Source organism: Musa acuminata, chromosome BXJ3-2, assembly GCF_036884655.1.
Source record: "Musa acuminata AAA Group cultivar baxijiao chromosome BXJ3-2, Cavendish_Baxijiao_AAA, whole genome shotgun sequence".
Lineage (NCBI taxonomy): Eukaryota > Viridiplantae > Streptophyta > Magnoliopsida > Zingiberales > Musaceae > Musa > Musa acuminata.
Window position 1 is genome coordinate 17433966 of NC_088350.1, and position 21083 is coordinate 17455048.

Genomic DNA, 21083 nt, shown 5'->3' on the forward strand with positions numbered 1-21083 from the left:
ATCTCAATCTCTTGCCCAAAACCCTAGCAATAATCACAAGAGAATAACTGGGATATAAGGATCACATCACTGCTCACAATATCTAAAACCTCCCCAAGTAATCATAGCAAGAGTCTATTATAGATTTGATCTAACCTAATATGAGAACACTACTAGATGATTGAGAACAGCCTCTTTGCGTTGTCCTTGTCTTCTTCCCTTTCTTTCTCTTCCTTTTCTACCTTGTTTTCCTCCTTTTCCTTGAAATCCCGTGGCTCTTTTCTTCTCCCACATTGCTGCCCTATTTATGCTTTTTTCTGCCTCCAAAACGTAGCCACCACACCCCCCCTAATGTTAATTAGGGTTAGGTTAAGAGGGGGTGAGCTGTGGGCTGCCCAAGCCCACTATGGGCTGAATCTGTGGGCTGCCAGCCCAACTACCTCCCCCTTCAGCACATAAGGGAGGCTGTCCCATGACTCCTCAATGTGAAGCCATGCCGACCAGTTGTCGACATATCTCCTGCCTTTCTTTTGGTAAGGTCTTCATTCCATTTGGTAGCAGTACCAAATCATAAGTGTGGTTCTTCTAAAGAGCATCCATCTCTTCCTGCATAGCAACTAACCACTTCTCTTTCTGCTCACTTTCAACTGCTTCCTGGTAACTCTCTGGTTCACCTGCATTAGTAAGCATCACATACTCATCTGTAGAGTATCTTCTAGAAGGTTGACGTTGTCTAGAAGATCTTCTCAACTAAGGTTGTGTTGGAATTTGCTCTCCTACTTCTTCTTGCTCAACATGTCCTATAGGTAGATCAATGTTAGGCTCTACACTGTCTTCCTGCACATCTCCCCCATCACCCTGATATACTGGAGGAATAACTGGGTCACAATCTGCTAATCCTTCTGTAGAAGTATTGGCTGGTGCCTTCTTCTTCAAATCTTCAAAAGTTTGATCCTCAAAGAAGACTACATCTCTGCTTCTGAACACCTTCTGCTTTTTTGGATCTCAAAGCCTGTAACCAAAATGATCATGTGAGTAGCCAAGAAAATACATTCTTTAGTCTTACCATCCAGCTTGTACCTCTCATTATCTGGAACATGTGCAAATGCACGACAATCAAACACTCTCAAATGCTTGTAGGAAACATCTTTCCCTTACCATACATGCTCTGCAACATCACCATCTAGGGCTATACATGGTGATAAGTTGATCACATCAACTGCAGTCCTTAAAGCATCATCCTAAAACCTTTTGGTTAGCTTGGCCTGTGAAAGCATACATCTGATCTTTTCCATGATGGTGCGGTTCATCCTCTCTGCAATTGCATTATGCTGAGGTGTACCAGGAACTGTCATCTCATGTTGGATTCCATGTGACTGCAATAGTCATTAAACAATCCTGTATACTCACCACCATTATCTGATTTTATGCATTTCAATTTCCTTTCTGTCTCACTTTCAACCCTAGCATGAAACTCTTTAAAGACATTAATAACCTGATCTTTAGTCTTTAAAGCATAAGCCCAAACTTTCCTGGAAAAATCATCTATAAAAGTGACAAAATAAAGTGCACCACTTATACCAAGAACATCAACAGATCCACTAGGAGTTTTTATCCTCAAAGGACCACATACATCTGTATAAACACGGTCTAAGGCATGCATTTTTCTAGATAAAGTAGGACTAGCAAATGAAACTCTATGTTGTTTACCTGCCAAACAATCAATACAAGGGTTCATATGTATACCTCTGAGGTCTGGTAATACCTCTCTTTTGGAAAGTGCTTACAGCCCCTTCTCGCTCATGTGTCCCAATCGCCAATGCCACAACTCCATGCTGAAGTCTTTCTCTGTAGCATTTAACTGCTCACCATAAGCTTTAGTCTGCAACCTATACAAAGTATGATATTTCTTTCCACTAGCTATAACAATAGAACCCTTACTGAGCTTTCATTGCCCTTTGTGAAATCTGCTATCATAGTCTTCATCATCTAGCCTTCCAACTGAAATTAAATTCAGCCTCAAGTCAACCACATGCCTCATATCCTTAAGGACCAACTTACAGCCTAGGTTGGTCTTTAAATGGATATCACCCATGCCTATGATATCTGCTGTCATAGTTGCCCATCTTGACAATACCAAAATTTCCAGACTTGTATGTAGCAAAAAACTTCCTCCGTAGTGTAGCATGATAAGAAGCACCTATGTCAATCACCCACTTAAGATCCTAACACACACAAGAAAAAATATCATCAGAAGGAGACAAAATCAAATAATCACCACCCTACATTGTAGTTGTGATATTATCTTTTGGCTGTATAGACTCTACTTCTTTTCCCTTTTTCTTGCTTTCTTAGGTTACTTACATTGGTTCTTGTAATGTCCTTTCTCACCACAATTATAGCAAACAATATCTTTTCTTGATCTTGACTTGCTCCTACCCATGCGTGAACTGCTTCTAGACTTTGACCTTTCTTTGTTCTCTGAGATAAGTGCCAGTGAATCATTCTGAGATGTTACTGAACTCTTTCTTCTCAACTCCTCATTCAACAAACTGCTTGGTACTTGACTCATAGTGACAACACCATCTGGCGCAGAATTACTAAGGGAAACCACTAGTGTCTCCCAACTTTCTGGCAATGAACTGAGAAGTAACAATGTCCGTAACTCATCATCAAGAGACATTTTTATAGAGGATAACTGGTTAGAAATACTTTGCATTTCATTCAAATGTTCAGCAATAGAAGCACCCTCTCTATATTTTAGGTTCATAAGTTTTCTGATCAAAAAAAGCTTTGTTACTAGCTGTTTTTCTTTCATAGAGACTTTCCAAGTTTTCCAAAGAGAAAATGCAGAAATTTCAGTAGAAACATGGTGAAAGACACTATCATCAAGCCACTGTCAAATAAATCCAATTGTTTTTCAATCTAACCTCTTCCACTCATCATCTGTCATAGTTATGGGTTTTGCACTATCCCCCTGCAAAGGTCCATACAAATCTTTGCAATACAAGAGATCTTCCATTCTTGGTTTCCATATTATCCAATTGTTTTCATTCAAACTAATCATGCGAGAAACATTACTGGCCTCCATGTTCAAATACAAAAATTAAATCACCAAAACCCCTTGCTCTGATACTAGTTGACGGGGATATAAACAGGAATAACCTTTGTATATGAACAAATACTAAAAGACCATAATACAAAACAAAATTAAATGGAACCACAATCAAATAGAACACCAAGATATATGTGGAAAACCCCTTCAATGTGAAGGGTAAAAACCACAGGGCAAATTAGAGATAATCCACTATAAGAATAATGAATATACAAATCTCAATCTCTTGCCCAAAACCCTAGCAATAATCATAAGAGAATAACTGGGATACAAGGATTACGTCACTGTCCACAATATCTAAAATCTCCCCAAGTAATCATAGCAAGAGTCTACTATAGATTTGATCTAACCTGAGATGAGAACACTGCTAGATGATTGAGAACAGCCTCTCTACGTTGTCCTTGTCTTCTTCCCTTTTTTTCTCTTCCTTTTCTGCCTTGTTTTCCTCCTTTTCCTTGGAATCCCGTGGCTTTTTTCTTCTCCCACATTGCTGCCCTATTTATGCTTTTTTCTGCCTCCAAAACGCAGCCATCACACCCCCCTAATGTTAATTAGGGTTAGGTTAAGAGGGGGTGAGCTGTAGGCTGCCTAAGCCCACTATGGGCTGAATCTGTGGGCTGCTAGCCCAATAGCGTCGAGGGACCAATGACATGCCGGACAACTTGATTAGATGCTTATGATTAATTGTCTAGATCGAAGTTTATTTTATATGTGTAGGAATAACTACGATAGCAAGACATGAAGGAAAATGAAGTCCCGAAGTCAAGATCGAGATCACGTTGGGAGTTCGAGAGTTTGTCAGAAGTTCGGACGTTCTGTCACGGACAAACTTCTAAACAAGATGTTTGATGTAATGCTTATGTATGTCCATGTATTTTGGTATGTTCATGCTTTATACAGCATGTAGAGGGACGACCGAAGGCTTAATAGTCTCATTTTAGTTGGGTGGTGGCCGCTTTAGGCTTGTAAATAAAAGTTGTGTCATGCGGACACGTGTGAGAGATTTTTGGTCTGTAATGGACTATTTTACCCTTTATTGTGCAACTATTCAGAGCTTGTAAAGTCTGTTTGTAATTTGCATTGTCTATGAAGTGTTTTCAGAGATGTTTGCTTGTAGATCCCGAGTGAGGCGTTTTCTCTATCCCGTTCTCTCTTTTGTGGGTCCTAAGGGACCATGGGAGGTTTCGGGGAGGCTGACCTTTGCGGACGGACACGCAAGGGTGCCACACGACTTAGGCAAAACCAGCTAAGTCCGTTACAGATGGTATCAGAGTGGGACAAGCACTCATAGAAACACTTAGCATGCAAACGTGGGGGACCTAGCGGGGCTGCATGAGGGTAGTCAGCACACGCGCAACCGTTTGGGGGAAAACAGGTATGGAGATGTAGGGAAAAGGAGTCGCTCGAAGGAGCGGACATTTGAGATTGACATTCAGAGGAATGGCCAACCCTTCGCGCAAGAGGCACCACGAGAATAGACAAGCTTGGAAGAATGCGGAGCGCACAAAGGTTGGGATGGCTGAGTTTGAAATACGGCTCAACGTTGACAATTATACTTGATGGTGCTCAAGACAAGCAAGGCGCTTGATAAAGGATGAGATCATGCAAGGTGAAATGAGTTGCTCAACGACCGAAAGAGTTATGCAAAGCTCACAGAGGTGAGGGGAATTGCTAACTCGAAGAATTTGGTACTCATACATAGGCTTGTATGCGGACGATGGAATGTTCGTGGCTATCCCAAGGCGACCGAAATTCAGCGCTATGGAGCATTAAAACTTTCTCTTCGACATGTGAAGGATACGTCCGTAGGAGGCTAAAGTGTGCAACGAGTTCAGCATATTGCTAGGCCTTGAGTGGTGCAGCGGGGGCTGTATTGATGTGGAGTTGCAATCTAGCAAGTGCGTTTGCAGGAGGCGAAATAATGCATAGTTGGTTCAGCAGATCGGAGTAGTCCAAAGGGATGGTGGTCTCCGAAACGAAGAGAGATGTTGCTCTAATGGAACAGTTATCCAAGAGGGATAAGTCTCGGCTCTCCAAAGGGAGAATCATATGGGACAGACCTCACAAGTTGAGGAGGAGTACCTCAACAAACAACAACTCTACGAAGCTCAATGGACTGAGCAAGCAGCAAGGAGTCATCGCATGATCTCGCTCGAGAGAATGCATTGGTAGATGCATTGCGAGATCAAGTGGGGGAGCGACCCAAAGCAACACAAATGAAGGCATACTCGGAGTCGATATGAGATCGGACTCAAGGGAGGGCTGACCCATAGAATGGTGGGTGCGAGGGCCACCATCAACTTAATGCAAAAATAAGGAGCGAAGCAACTTGGGTGTAACTTGGCAAAGTACCTAAGCCGCATGAAGGGAGTCAGCATAGAAGATGGAACATGGAGCGGAGGCACAGTGCTTTCCTTGGACAGAGGTCAAGAACATGAACTCTTGTAGAGGCAAGAGCAGGATCATGTTGTTCCATGGGTCCTTCATTCTGACAGAGCGGACTCATCTTGCATGGTGCCAAAGATGAAAGGAGCTTTTGGGCACATGCACCTTATATTGAAAAAGCATGTGATGGAGGAACTAAGGCGACTCAATTTGCGGAGGCGAAGTTGGGTTCAGAAGACCTTAGCACGGGGCAAGAGGACGTAGAGATGGGTACTCTTGAAGAATATGCCACAGTGTTGCCATTCAAGTTGCCATGAAGGAAGCGGTGCCCAGCGGAGATTGTGCTGGTAGGGGCAGAGGCCCAGGATCCAAATAATGGTGCACTAATTACAGTAAAGTTGGTGGATTTCGGGAGCTACTAGGTGACGGACTGTCCTAGAGCAGTGCTTCATCTAGGTGTAACCCAAGAGTGGGTGGATGAAGGTCGATTGCCAAAGGAGTGAACAAAATCGAAGGTGGAAGAGACCCTGCAATGTATGGGCAAAGGCCACACATGAAGGGTTCACAATTCGAGTTTATCCCACAAGGATCAGAATGCAATAGAGATGTCACCAGGAGGCGACATGGTGCAGCGGATCGTGGTGGAACAATTCGTGGCAATGCGATACACACAACCTAGTCCCGTGAGGGACTAGATCATATGGAGGTATGATCGGGAGCTACTGGAAGCTCCACTTCAATGAAAAATACGACGGCAAGAAGGGCTATGGATTCAAGGAGTGAAGGCCATGGTACCGCAGAGGCGGTTCTTCCGTGCGTGCATCGAATTTTGCATCGGATGAAAACCTTGGTCATCAGCATATAGGGGCTGGGTTCCACCAAGGGAAAAGTTCGAATGCAAGTACCAGTGAGTCCCATGGGAGGGACTTGATCATGCAGAGGTATGATCGAAGCAGCTGGAGAGTTGGATTACTCCAGAGCCCATATACGCTTAAGGCTGCCCGACAAGTCAAATGACAAGGTCGAGTAAACGAACGTTGCTACCAAGGAAGCTAAGAAAAACAGAATCGGTGCAAACCTTACAACGTGATGGCAGAGGCCATATATGGGAGTTACAGTCTGTCTTTCCATCGACCAAAGGGAGCTGCTTGGAGAACACAGAGGTGTTGAAGCAAGGGGTCGAAAGGGGCAAGGAAGCGACGATGAGTCCAGAGGGACTTAGCTACCCAAAATCAAGCATCAGTTAGAATGGAGGTGGACTTAGAGGAGTGCCATGAAGACGTATCTACATATTGTGAAGAAAAGGGATGTAGATGCGAGGCGACGGATAGTAGGGCCATGGGCATGGCAGCGCTATGGTACCGCAGAGGTGGGACTTCCGTGAAAGGCATTGATCCCTTACTCTCATGGAGGGAGAGCGCTTGGTCGTAAAAGGGGCCGAGGAGGCAGAGCATGCAGAGGCAAATTCCAAGTACCGAGACAAGGCTAAAGGGCAGAGGCCAAGGAACTTCGTAAGACTAGTGTCAACGAGCTTCTCATTAAGATAGCCGAAAGTGAAGGACTTCGGGTCATGCAAGAGTGCATGACCAAGGAATAAAGCAGGCAGTATGCGGTGTTGTACCTTTGCTACTCAGGGGAGTAGGCGGCAGGGTTGATGGAGAAGACGGTACAATCCCAGAGACGACCAAATCTATTAGAGAATTACTCCAAGTTGGGGTGAAAACTTCTTGCATTCCAGAAGTTCGATGGCATCGAGAAGGTGAATCATAGTAACTAACTCAATGCAAGGAGTGCAAACACTTCAAGTGCTTCAGAAGTGTGAGCAAAGAGCAGGCGAAGGCCAATAACCAGCTCAATGCATGGAGTACAACCTCGAGGAGACGGGCGAAATCAAGTAACCTTTGCCTTCTTAATCCTTAAGAGAATGGGTGAAACCGAGTACCCCAAGTCTCTTATCTATCCAGCAGAGGAGCTCTGCACATGTTCAAAGACCCTTCGAAGATAATGGAAGACAATAGTTGTCAAATCCTCACCAACGGTGATCAGTGCTACTGAAAGTAGATTGTCCGCTTCATTTCCCAACGAAATGCCAATCAAAAGTGGAAGTGATGCGAACCTACTTGGATGTGACAACTAAGTAAAAGAAGAGTCAATGAGCAAATTTTGTGGAGGAAGGACCCAAAACTTCAGAAGTTTACGAGACGATGCTCGTTAAAGCTCCAACAAGCATCCACCCAGTTCAAGCAGCATGAGGCATTTGAGAGACTAGCGTAAGGATGGTCTTTTCCTTACTACAGTAAGGATGGTCTTTTCCTTCATCTGGATGATCCGTAGGAACTAACAGGGATCAACACAACTCAGCCAACCCCACACTAGAGTCAGAGTCATTGGCGAGTTGAGGCAACATAGCGGATCAAAGGTTTGACTACTCAAAAACAGCAACGGAGAGCATCTGGGAGCTAGGAGGCGCATTGTAGCTGGTGCAAAAGATTGAAGACTTAGCAAAGGCAAGGAGTTACAGTGTTGGCAAAGGCTTCGACGAGGACGTCGAAGGAATAAGTGGGGGAGAATGTCATGGACAAAATTCTAAATAAGATGTTTGATGTAATGCTTATATATGTCCGTGTCTTTTGGTATGTTCATGCTTTGTACAGCATGTAGAGGGACGGCCGAAGGCTTAATAGTCCCATTTTAGTTGGGTGGTGGCCGCTTTAGGCTTGTAAATAAAAGTTGTGCCATGCGGACACGTGTGAGAGATTTTCGATCTATAATGGACCATTTTACCCTTTGTTGTGCAACTATTCAGAGCTTGTAAAGTCTGTTTATAATTTGCATTGTCTATGAAGTGTTTTCAGAGATGTTTGCCTGTGGATCCCGAGTGAGGTGTTTTCTCTATCCCGTTCTCTTTTTTGTGGGTCCTAAGGGACCATAGGAGGCTGACCTTTGTGGACGGGCACGCAAGGGTGCCGCACAACTTAGGCAAAACCAACTAAGTCTGTGACAGATCGTCGGAAGTTCTGCGGGAACCAGCCGAGAAGTCGCGGAGCTTGCCAAAGAAATTCATTGGAACTCGCCAAGTGGATCGTCGCAAGTCCAAGAGCTTGCCGGGAGTCTGCCGGAACATTGCCGAGAGTTCGTCAGAGGTTCACCGAAAGATCGTTGGAAGCTCGTCGGAAGAATAGACTTACAGACTTAGTTTAGCTTAGAATATGTCTTAGGAATCGTAGTTAGCACGTAATTGGGCTTAGATTGGGCTAACCCAATTATGGGCCAACTAGGCCCATGTAATCATTGTATTGGGCCCAATAAGAGGCCCAAACAGTGCCCCAAGAAGACTCATCGTCGTGGCATAGTATTCGAGACTATGTCAGGCGGTGGTACCGCTAGTCTGGGCGGTTGTACCGCCCCTGGTAGGGTGCCAGGCAGTGGTATCGCCAGTCTGGGCAGTGGTACCGCCCAGCACTGCGCCCCAAGCGATGGTACCGCCTAGGACAGTGTCAATCAAACTGACATTGAGCGGTGGTACCGCCCATGCCCAGGGAACCCAGGATGAGATGTTTTTAGGCTCCAAGTTTGAATCAACTTGAAGCCTATAAATACCCCTCTCATCCCTGTTTAAAGCACACAAGTATTGAGAGTAAAAAAGTATAGAAACACTACTGCAATCTTGTGTGAGCTCCTCTCATAATTCTAAGTGTTAAAATAGTTTGAGAGAGGAGTGAGTAGGGCGTAAGGGTTATCTCCTAAACTAGGTAAAAGGAGAATTGAGTTATAAAATGGTGGTTGGCCTTCGCCTACTAAAGGAAGGCCTCTAGTGGATGCCGGTGGCCTCAACGGAAGAGGAATCGGAGGAGTGGATATAGGTCACGATTGACCGAACCACTATAAATAGCCATCTTCTCTAGTTTGCATTTATTCTTGCTATTTACATACTGCAAACCTCTTCAATAGCTTACTGCCTTCAGTACTTTTACAAACTCGCTTTCAAGTTAAGTTTTCGAAAACGGTTTTACGTCGGAAACAGTTTTATCGTACGAAAGTTTTTAAATCGACGTTATTTTACCGCTGCACTAATTCACCCCCCCTCTTAGTGTCGTCCTTGATCCTAACAAATATATATATACATATCTAGTAGGTATAGAAGCAATCACACCAGATGATCATGGACCACAGCCTAATATGATCAGGCCCAAGCCAGTGAGCCTAATCACTCAAATCAAGATCTATGTGTGCATCGATGTATCTTTATGCCTTATGATCGTCCATCTCGTCCTCGTCGGTTCCGTCGACATCTCGACGCATCTCCAAGTATCGCGATCATCCATCTTGTGGGTCCCGCTATCGCTTCCATGCTCCCACTACGTCTCCTCGTGTGATTATAACTTAATCATAGGCACGTAGGCCCGATAATAAATAAGAAATATAATAGAGGCTCGTAGGCCCCAATAATAATAATTACAAGTATATACATCACACCGTTCATGATCATCCGTCTACACATCATACATCATATGTATAAATCAGCATCATATAGGACTACTAGATAATAAAAAAAATTTAATTAAACTTTTTAATTAATTTATATTTTCTGAAATCAAGGACATGTAGGGAACTTTCTGAATTCTAGGTATTTTCATAATTTGGATGAAAGGAAAGAACCGAAATTTTATAAATTCACAAGGGCAAAAATATCTTTTTGCGTAAAATCCCTAATACCCTTCTCTTTCTCCCCTACTGCTGTCGTTGCCACCATGCCGGCAGTGGCCTATGTGGCGCGGGGGGGGTGGGTGGGTAGGTAGGGTGTTGTGGGCGACATCACATGTGCAGCGGAAGAACAGAAAACAAAATCCCATATTCCCAAAGGGATGTTCATCGTCGTGCGAAGATTAATATGCAAAAATCTGTTAAACTTAAATATGCATATAGAATAGATTATGTTACCTAGGGAGATTATATATCTCTGAATCTTTGCAGATCTCTAGGAGAGGGTGAATGAGATCAAACGCCCTCCTCTCTAGCGATGATCCACACAACATGGCTGTAACGACGTTCCTCAAAACTCCAGTCTTGCTCTGAGGTGAAGAGAGGGAGGAGAATATGAGAGACAAGCAAAGGCTTTAGCCTATGAATCACTGAATCCCTCCTATTTATAGATGTCCCCTTTCAACTTAATCCTAATGGATCCTCTCCAATTGGGTATTGGATCTTCATCCAACTACCCAAGCCTCTTAGATTAGTGGATCTCTATCCAATAATCTCTCATGGGCTTTTATTGGATCTCGTCCATGGTATCCAATAATTCAGGGGCTTATTGGATATCCAATAAGATAGGGGCTTCGGTGGATATCTCATATCCGAACCTCTACTCATCGCAACGCCTACCATATGTGTGTGACCTTCTAGGCCCAATATCGAGCTGGCCGTGAGTCATATCTATCAGAACTCCTTCTAGTTTAGTGAATTATTATCTCCATAATAATTCACTTGATTCATCGACTGTGGACGTACCAGGCCACTACGCCGCAGTCTCCAGATGATACAGGGGAATCCAATCCATTGGACTTGTCTGTCCTCAGTTATCCTGTACCTATAGTCCCTCATCCATCTAATATCCTAAAGACCGTATCCCGGGTATGGTGCTGTCAAACCTATATAGTTTCTTCTTTAGTCTTGCTCTAATCGGATTCTCCTAGAGAACTCTTTCTCTCTCAATTTGAATGACCATGGCCAAGGATCTGTCTAAGCAAGAATACATGGGATATTCCTCTCATGACACCGAGAGTGGATGATCCTCTATCGACACTCAATAGCCCTCGTAAGTTTGACTATCACTCCCGATAACCGGCTATACTAGATCTAAGACATCCAAACCTATAAGTCTGGTATCAAAGAATTGAGCACTCATATAGGATATCCTTAGTGTCTCATGTCTAAGAACCAAATACACCACTAGGACTACGGAATCGTTGTTTGACAATAAGGACTTCTAAACCCCAACTCCTAATAGAACTCCTACTCTAAGAAGCAACCTCAACCCTAACTCTAGTCGACCTCTTCACCTCTTTAATAGGGGTTGACTAGGTAGGTTTTACATGAATACCTTATTCAATAAAACTCAATTAGGATTCTCTTAGCTAAAATCATAACAACGATAGATGAGAGAGGTGGAAAATGAAAAGAAAGAAGCAATGAAGTAGCGGAGGGGCAACAAGGAGAGGGATGAAAGAAGAAAAAAATAAAGGGACTATACCAGATATAAATATAAGGGCTCCTTTATTTATTTATTTTTTACTATTTACTATTGACAATCCCTTGTCATTAACATCCCTTTAGAAATAACAAAATATTATTTTATTATTTATAATTCTAGGATTGTCATTTATATATTTTTTCTTTGTCACACTCTCTTATTTCATTCTTGCTCTCGACATCATCATCATCTACCTTATATACTGCAAACATCACTTGTTATCAATATCGTCAATACTCATGCGAGATCCCTTGACACTTGTCACATGTATAGTATGAAGCTATATAGCTCATTGAACCACTCCATTTATTGTCATCATCACTCATTATATTCTTTCCTTCTACCCTTTGTGTTTATTGTAAATGGATACCTTAGAAATACTAAAAAAATTTAAAATAAAATTATAAATAGTAAAAAGGGATTACAAATAGTAATTAGATTTAAGAAATAAATGGACCAAATATAACCCAGTAAAAACCATGTCATACTTCTGGATGGACAAGGGTAGATTTTATTCTGAGGGGCAAAATTATGATTAGAGACATAAATCTAATCTTGGCGGTGATATTATCCACTTATCTCATCCAATCATAATCCATCAATTTAGGAACAAAATAGAAAACAATTCTTCCTATTCAATGTGTCTCACCGACGAAGATACCCGAATTATATTTGGCTCATACAAATACGGTCCACAGGTAATCTGCCTGGTCCACATCACAGCCCCCAGTCACAAGGCAGGTGGACGGACGGGTTGCGAAAAAAAAATGATAGAGGCATTGCTCAACCTATAGAGCACTAATATTCCATTCCCCATCGAGAGAGGGAGAGAAATATAGTGGTCAGAGACTAAGGCACAGAGAAAAAAGAAATGGAAAATTCACCTGAAATGGTGGCAGGCCCCACAGTTTCATTGGAGTTTACTATAGTTGGTACCTGAGAAAAAACAAAGCCTACTAATTAGTCTTCCTCTCAGACAATTTGAAGGTTCGATCAAACAATCCAAGAACTTGAGAGAGACAGATAGAGGGAGAAAGAGAGAGGAAGGGCTTACAAAGGCTGGAAGAATGTACTGTCGCAGGCAGTCGGAGCACATGGACTTGGATGCAGGATCTCCATTGGTGGCAGTGGCCATTGACAAGGATAAAGGAAGTCAGAATGCCCTGAAATGGGCAGTGGACAACCTTGTTACCAGGGGCCAGACGCTCACCCTCATCCTCATCCATGTCAAGATCACCAGCCACCCAAGTGAGCATATCTTCCTCATCCCAGAGTACATTTGTAATGGTTGTAAATTTGTAGCAGTCCTCAATTCCAGATTTCTACCCCATCTTCCTCATCCACTCAGCTTGTCATGTCCAGTTTTTAGCAGATCTCATCCATCTAGCTTTCAATGACCGGTTTATAGCAGTTGTATCATATTTGGTTTATACAGAATACAATTTGTCTTGATCATAGTTTTGAGGCAATCTTCAGTACCATGCCTGTCATCCACTTAACTTTTCATTGCCATCTTTAAGCAGTAGCAGCATATTTGGTTTTGAACAGAGGCCAATCCGTGGTCTTTTAGGCCATCTTCCTCCACGTCTATCATCCACTTAGCTTTTCATTGCCAGCTTTAAGCAGTCGCAGCATATGTGGCTTGAACAGGGTCCAATGTCTCGGTCTTTTAGGCCATCTTCCAGTTCCCCATTTAGCTCCTCTTTCCATGCAGGTTTTAGCAGTTGTATCATATTTGGTTTGTACAGAATCAATGCAATTTGTGTTGGTCATAATTTTGCAGCATTCTTCGATACCAGCTGCATAGGCCATCTTCGTTTGTGTTCATCCAGCGTAAAATATGTAATATGTTATATGAAATATAGAAATAATCTTTTATGATACGTACCTTTTGATTTCATCTTTATGTGATATGTAAAGATATCGTCTCTAGATCTAAAACTGCTATCAATCTATAAGGATAACTAGACTCTCCTCCTTTTTTTCTATCCTTTCATAGGATCACTTAGATTGATGGTTCAGGAAGGTTAAGAAAGAAACTATAATCCCCCAATATGTCCTCTACGAGATGCGTAACATTGATCTTTCAGTCTCTAGAGGTTCTATCTATTTATAGATGAAAACAGAGGGTCTAGAATAAATTATTATGAGAGTTTCTTCTATCAAGAGCATCCTCTAAGGAATCCTATTATAATATGGTCTTCTTTTCTATTGATCAATATCTGTCATTAGAATCCAATTAGTTCTATTATATTTCTTATCCAATTATAAAGCATCATAAAATCTAATAATCGATAAGATATAAAATATATTCAAAATCAAAATAAACAAAATAAAACTTGTTTAAAAATAATTTTACCTAATTGGTTTCCAAATAATCTTGAAAAAATATTTTATACATTATCATTAATTTTAAAAATAAGATAATAAGTCTAATAAACATAATAATATTGCATTAAGTCCAATTATCAATGGAGTCATAGTAGTTATATATCATCAATGTCATACTCACTTTTATATACCATAATATTGTTAGTTTTCCTAATATAATCCATAATGACCCTTGTAATTTATCTTGTCAAGATAATCATATTATTACATTCAACTATAACATGCATAAACATAAATATAAACATAATAGCAAAAATAAATCACTTTAATTAAGCAAGAAAAATATCAATAATAGCATCCATCTAAACATGCATCACAATATCTTTTATGGTTTGCTCACAAGCCTCATTCTAAGAATATATTCTTTAAATATTTTATATTATAAAGCTTTTGTAAATGGATCAGCAATCATCATAGTGGTTCTCAGGTTCTCAATTGACACTTATTGTTTCAGGACTCTTTCTCTTACCACCAAATACTTTATCTCGATGTGCTTGGAACCAATTAACTTTTCTATCTAATTGTCTCTTGATCTCATTTATGTATACTTCAAGAGTATCAACGGCTTCAGACATTTCATGTATTAGATAAACATAGCCATATCTGAACATATTATCTATAAATGTGATGAAATACTTTTCTCCACTAAAACAAGGAATATTAAGTGATCCACATATATCAGTATGAATAATCTTAAGGAGTTCTTTACTTCTTGTGGTATTTTTTTTGTATGTTTAGTTTACTTTCCGTTAATGCAATCTATATAAACATCAAAATCAATGAAGTCTAAAAGTTCTAAAATATTATCCTTCACTAATCTTTCAATTTTTTCCTTGGAGATATGCCTCAATTGACTATGTCATACTATAGAAAATCTTTTATTATTGAAACTATATTTCAATCCAACACTTGATTGTAGGGTCAATAATATCTTTTTAAACTCAAGATTCAAATTAATTCTGTATAAATCATCACACAAAATTCCAGAACTAACTTTTATTAAATCATAAAATATACCGAGTTTACCACTACTAAAAGAAAGATAATATCCTAACTCATCAATTTTAGATAAAGAAACTAAATTTCGAGAAATAGTAGAAACATAACATGTGTCAACAAAATCCGTTAGATGACTCATCTCTAAGCATAGACGATAAGTCCCCACTGATATCGCTTTCACTTGAGACGATTTCCCATAATGATGAATCTTTTATGTTCTTTTGGTTTTCGGATTGAAAGAAATCATTGCATATTATTGGTAACATGAGTTGAAGCACCATAATTAGTCCACTAAGTATTAGAAGGAACTTTTGTGATATTTGATTTGAAACATACAAAGGTCAAGTTAATACATTTCTTTTCAAACCAAGGCATGCGTTTAATACAGTTTTTCTTTACATGTCCTTTCTTGCCATAAAATAAATACTTTACTGTAAAAGCTTTCTTTTCATTAGTCTGTTTAACATTTCCAAACCTAGTACATTTCTTTGATAGATAATGCTTCAATTTTCTTTTCTTGTTAGTAGCTCCTTGAGTAATAGTCATGACATTGCATGAGCTTTCCTATTTTAATCTCAATTCTTCCTGAACATACATACTAGTTAACTTATTCAAGTCCCACTTATCCTTATTTATATTATAGTGAATCTTGAATGGGCCAAACTGAGAAGAAAGAGAGTTAAGAATGAAATGTACGAGGAAAGACTCATCAACATTCATGTCTAATACTTTAAGTTTTGCAGCTTTATAAGTCATATTGAGGATGTGATCTTGAATTCCTCGAGTGTCATCATATTGAGCCGTAGTCAGTTCTTTCATTAGTATGCCAACTAATGACTTATAGTATATTTAAATCCTTATTCAATAACCTTTAAATATTCTCATGCGCTAGTTGCAATCGGTAATGAAGTCTTTATAGCCACCAAAGTGACCTAGACCAATAAGTTATAAAATAATATTAAGAAAATAATATTCACAATGACACATATAATTAGGAGATTTAGATAATCTCAAAGGAGAATTTACTTCAAATAATTATGTGATGGGATAGGATGATACTATTTTGGAGATTCTTACAGTTTATGGTTGTATACCCAAAAGTGACAATACTATTCTACAAGGATGGTATCACTCCTCTCCATATATGATCTTGAACTAGATATGTCACTATTTCACCCAAATGTGAAATATAAATGATATCAATAGTTCATCATATTTTGAAAAACTCAAAGCATTAATGTCATTTTATATTTTTGCAGTAGTACTTTCGTCCATATATTGTTATGCTTCTAGTATTCTTGTACTATTTGGATTAAATTATTCAGAATGGTTAGAGCATGTGTAATTTACACTAGGCGTATTGGATCTTGACCTAACATTGCTTGTTAAAAGGCTCGTAGACTTGATTGATGAAAGTACTATGGAACAAATTAATGAAATAAAGGCTTGGAAAATATCTGATAGGCTTAGTTTAATGTTTATAAGAATGACGATTGCAAATAACACAAAAGCCTATCATCACAGCCCACTTTGGTAGCTACAAGTCATATAAAACTTAGGAAGATGAGTTACAAATAATATTCATCAAATTTTTTCAATTTAATTGATGCTAAATAGTTTAATAATAGAATAAAAACTATAATAATTATTGAATATTAATAAAAAAAACTCATTTAATAATTATGATAACATATAAATCATGCCTTAATGTGAAAGATACATTCTTTCATAATTTTAAATATATACATGTGAATAATCAAATGAATATCCAAGAATAATAATTAGATTTTATTATCACATGTAAAAATATAATCAATAAGTCATATGAGAAAACTATAAAAGTAAACTGTAATTTATATTTTTTTAATTAAATCTAATCAAATAATCAAAAATATAATCATGATGAAATTCAATCATAATTATAATAAATCATATTTATCAATTTTATAATTAAGAATATAAATTAGAATTTTAATTTCATAAAGGTAAAATTATAAATATGTTGACAGGACAAACTGGAATTACGAAATTTGTAAAGGGTAGAACTATAGTTTGACAAAAATAGCCTCGAAGTCAAATCTATAAATATGTCAAAAACCCTAATATGCACCATCGTCGCCGCAGCACTACTTGTGCCCGTAAGCAGCTGCCTCGGGGTGTGGCCTGTGCTCGCATGTGGTCGCCGCATGAGTGACTCTCTGCCCTCATGCAGTCGTTGCCTAGATGTAGGCTCTACCCGCATGCGATTGTCGCATGGGCGTGGGTTCTACTCACGTGCGGTCGCCTCTTGGGCTCGGTGCTGCCCACTTGCACTGATGCTGCTACAACGCACATGCTACCCAACACAACTGTTGCCACGAACAGATCCGTTGGCTGTACGCAGCAAGGTTGGCAATGGTGCCACCATAGTGATCATGGCCGCTTCACTATCATGATCATTGAAGATCATGTTCATAAGAAATTTAACATGCCCACAAGCAAGTAGCCAATAAAACATAATAGATAGAAATATAGATTGACAAAATATGGATCATTCAATCATCGTAAATCAGAAAATAATAGATCTAAAGTATTTGATTTCAAGAACCTAGGCTCTGATACTAATTATAAGCATAAAATCTGTAATATACTATATGAAATATAAAAATAATTTTTTATATAAGGATTAAAATAAAATAATATTAAATTTGATTTTACGATATATACCTTTTGATGCCATAGGATCTCTGTATGATATGCAAAGATACCGTCGATTGACGAGAACTAGACTCTCCTTGTAGCTCAGGTTGTAATCCCTCAATACGTGCACCTCTCCCTCAAGGTCATGTCTGTTTATAGGTGAGAATAGATGGTCTAACATAAGTTATTAGAAGAGTTCCTTCTATCAAGGGCGTCCCCTAAAAAATCTTACTTCTTTTTTATTGATCAATAGCTATCATCAAAATCTAATTAATTCTATCATATATCTTATCGATTACAAAATAGTTGCAGTATACTTGGTTTGAACAGAGTGCAGTAGTCGTGGCCACAATTTTGCGGCAGTCTCTACCAGTTCTTTAGGCCTTCTTTTCCTCCATGACAGTTCTCCACTTCGTTTTCCATGGCTATTTCTCTGATTCCACCAACTTTTAATGAATACAGCTACGAACCAGAACGATGCTGGTTTTTACAGAGAGCCGACGGATCACCATTCCAAGGAACTCTTCCTTCCTTTTCGCTGTTTCTGCACACGAAAAGATGTGAGTGACATGGGAAGTTTAACTTCTCTGTCATCATACTCTTCACCACAAGCTAATGGACTACTAGTTCTCCAAATTGTATCACCAGGTTCGCTGCAAGGATGTGCTGCTGGAAGATCTTGATGTGGCCAAGGCCATCATCGAATTCGTCTCCCACACTGCCATAGAGAAGTTGGTGGTTGGTGCCTCATCAAAGGGTGGATTTGTCAGGTGATCCACGCAGCTCACATTTCATTCTCAGATCGAGAGAAGGCTTACTTTATGTTGTTCCCTCATTCTCTCAGAAGGTTCAAGACTCGTGATGTGACCGCCAGCATCACCAAGGGGGTGCCTGATTTCTGCACCGTCTACGTGATCGCCAAGGGGAAGGTATCCGCCATGCGGAACGCCGTTCGACCAGCTCCGCACATGTCCCCTCTTCGTGCTCAGATCCAAAGCCAGGCCAGCCTCAAGCCTGATGTCACGCCCCCTCGCTTATTCCCTGGTTCAAGAGGTTCCTCTTCCCCTTCCCTCTCCTCCTCAGCTTTATCAAGCAGACTGAACGATCAGCTCCTGCAGGGCCAGGCGAGGTAGCATTCGACGCTCACAGCTTGCAGCACGATGACTCGATCAAGTAAGCTTAATGTTGCATCCACAGCCAGGAGAATTCTCACAGATATGGATGCTTACTCTGTGTCGTTGTGGAAAAGGTCGCCGTTTGGCAGAGGAATGGGTGGTGCCACCACGAAGTCATTTGCGGATCTCTCGTTATCCGACACCGACATATCGTTCGTGAGCTCAGGAAGGCCGAGCACCGACCAAGCTTTCCCTCCGAGGTTATCCAATGGATCAGACGGCCTCGATCGCAGCTTCGAGATGCGAACGCCGCACAAGTCCGTGGATTCGTACTCCACGGGAAACGAGTTCTCTTCCATCTCACAGGGCAGTACTGGAACCTCGTGGTCCTCGCAAGCCATGGTGAGCGTGGCGTAAAGATCGATTCCATCTGTAGGCGGCAACAGATTCATCTGAGGAAGTCTTTTGATTGACTCGCAGGAAGATGTAGAGGAAGAGATGAAGCGGCTGAGGCTGGAGCTCAAGCACACCATGGACATGTACAACAACGCCTGCAAAGAAGCACTCACTGCTAAGCAGAAGGTTATCATCCATCCATACATCTCAAACTCGATATTAATCTGGCAAATAAAGATGATGACAATTTCGATTTGCACCAGACGACGGAGCTGCAGCGGTGGAAGATGGAGGAGGAGAAAAAAATATCTGAAGCTCACGCGGCAGAGACAGCTGCCATGGCGTTGGTGGAGAAGGAAAAAGCAAAATGTAGAAAAGCCATGGCGGCAGCACAAGCCGAGAACAGAATAGCGGAGCTGGAAGCACAGAAGAGAATAGACGCAGAGATGAAGGCGATCAGAGAGGCGGACGAGAAGAAGAAAGCATTGGACTCACTCTCACACACGGACCTCAGGTACAGAAAGTACACGATCGAGGAGATCGAAGCTGCCACCGAATACTTCGCAGAGCACCGTAAGATCGGAGAGGGCGGCTACGGTCCGGTCTACAAATGTCATCTGGATCACACTGCTGTCGCCGTCAAGGTTCTTCGGCCCGACGCAGCTCAGGGAAGGTCGCAGTTCCATCAAGAGGTACGCCAAGTGAATGAAGCACAAGAAGAAGACATCGCCAAGGATCATAGTTCACTCGCCTTGGTTGCGCAGGTTGAGGTGTTGAGCTGCATCAGGCATCCGAACATGGTTCTCCTTCTCGGTGCGTGCCCAGAGTACGGCTGCCTCGTGTACGAGTACATGGCCAACGGGAGCTTGGAGGACCGCCTGTTCCGGCGAGGGAACACGCCAATGATCCCTTGGCAGCACAGGTTCCGCATCGCCTGCGAGATCGTCACCGGCCTGCTCTTCCTTCACCGAATGAAGCCGGAGCCGCTGGTGCACCGGGACCTCAAGCCCGCGAACATCCTCCTCGATCGGAACTACGTGAGCAAGATCGGCGACGTCGGCCTGGCCCGGCTCGTCCCCCCGTCGATGGCTGACAGCGTGACGCAGTACCGCATCACCTCCACGGCGGGGACGTTCTGCTACATCGACCCCGAGTACCAGCAGACGGGCATGCTGGGGGTGAAGTCGGACATATACTCCCTCGGCGTCCTGCTGCTGCAGATCGTCACGGCGAAGCCCCCCATGGGGGTGACGCACCACGTGAGCCGCGCGATCGAGAGGGGCACCTTCGCGGAGACGTTGGACCCAGCGGAGCCCGATTGGCCCGTGGAGGAGGCGCAGCGTCTCGCTGAGTTATCGCTCAAGTGCACGGAGCTAAGGAGGAAGGATCGGCCGGATCTGGAGAAGGTGGTGTTGCCGGAGTTGCAGAGGCTGAGAGCTCTTGGAGAAGATAATATGATCTACTCACCCATGAATAACCATGTTTCCCTGCAGGTGAGTTGGTGACACGAACCAAACAACAGAGTCAGTTCATCCTGCATCTGCGGGAATAATCAGAATAGGAATCTGCTATTGCCATTCAAAATGTATCAGTAATATATGCACTAAATATTTATTCTGACAAATTGAGAGCTGATGATAAGAAGGGGAAAAGCATAGTAATTCACTGTTTGGATTTAGAATGAACTTGAGCAAGGATTTATTAACACAACTATCACAATTACAAAGCTGACAATAAGCTAGTGTTGGAAACAAAACAGACTTCACTTCAATAA

At 41.4% G+C, this 21083-nt stretch overlaps 1 protein-coding gene across 1 annotated transcript; it reads left to right on the forward strand.

The window, feature by feature from the left end:
- Positions 1–12823: 12823 nt before the first annotated feature.
- LOC135585979 (U-box domain-containing protein 52-like) lies at positions 12824–20815 on the forward strand. Its single transcript, XM_065137928.1, has 9 exons — positions 12824–12981; positions 13415–13452; positions 18261–18358; positions 18447–18568; positions 18646–18927; positions 19000–19315; positions 19394–19495; positions 19573–20001; positions 20074–20815. The coding sequence occupies exons 1-9, from the start codon at positions 12824–12826 to the stop codon at positions 20812–20814; spliced, it is 2286 nt and encodes a 761-aa protein (XP_064994000.1). The 3' UTR covers position 20815.
- Positions 20816–21083: the final 268 nt, after the last annotated feature.

Bases quoted from the DNA above. Each gene is read 5' to 3' on its own strand.
- LOC135585979 (XM_065137928.1), top strand. From the start codon at position 12,824: ATGGACTTGGATGCAGGATCTCCATTGGTGGCAGTGGCCATTGACAAG. The intron at 13,453-18,260 runs GTTGTATCATAT...TAATGAATACAG, and splicing joins TTTCCATGCAGGTTTTAGCA to CTACGAACCAGAACGATGCT. The intron at 20,002-20,073 runs GTACGCCAAGTG...TTGGTTGCGCAG, and splicing joins GGTCGCAGTTCCATCAAGAG to GTTGAGGTGTTGAGCTGCAT.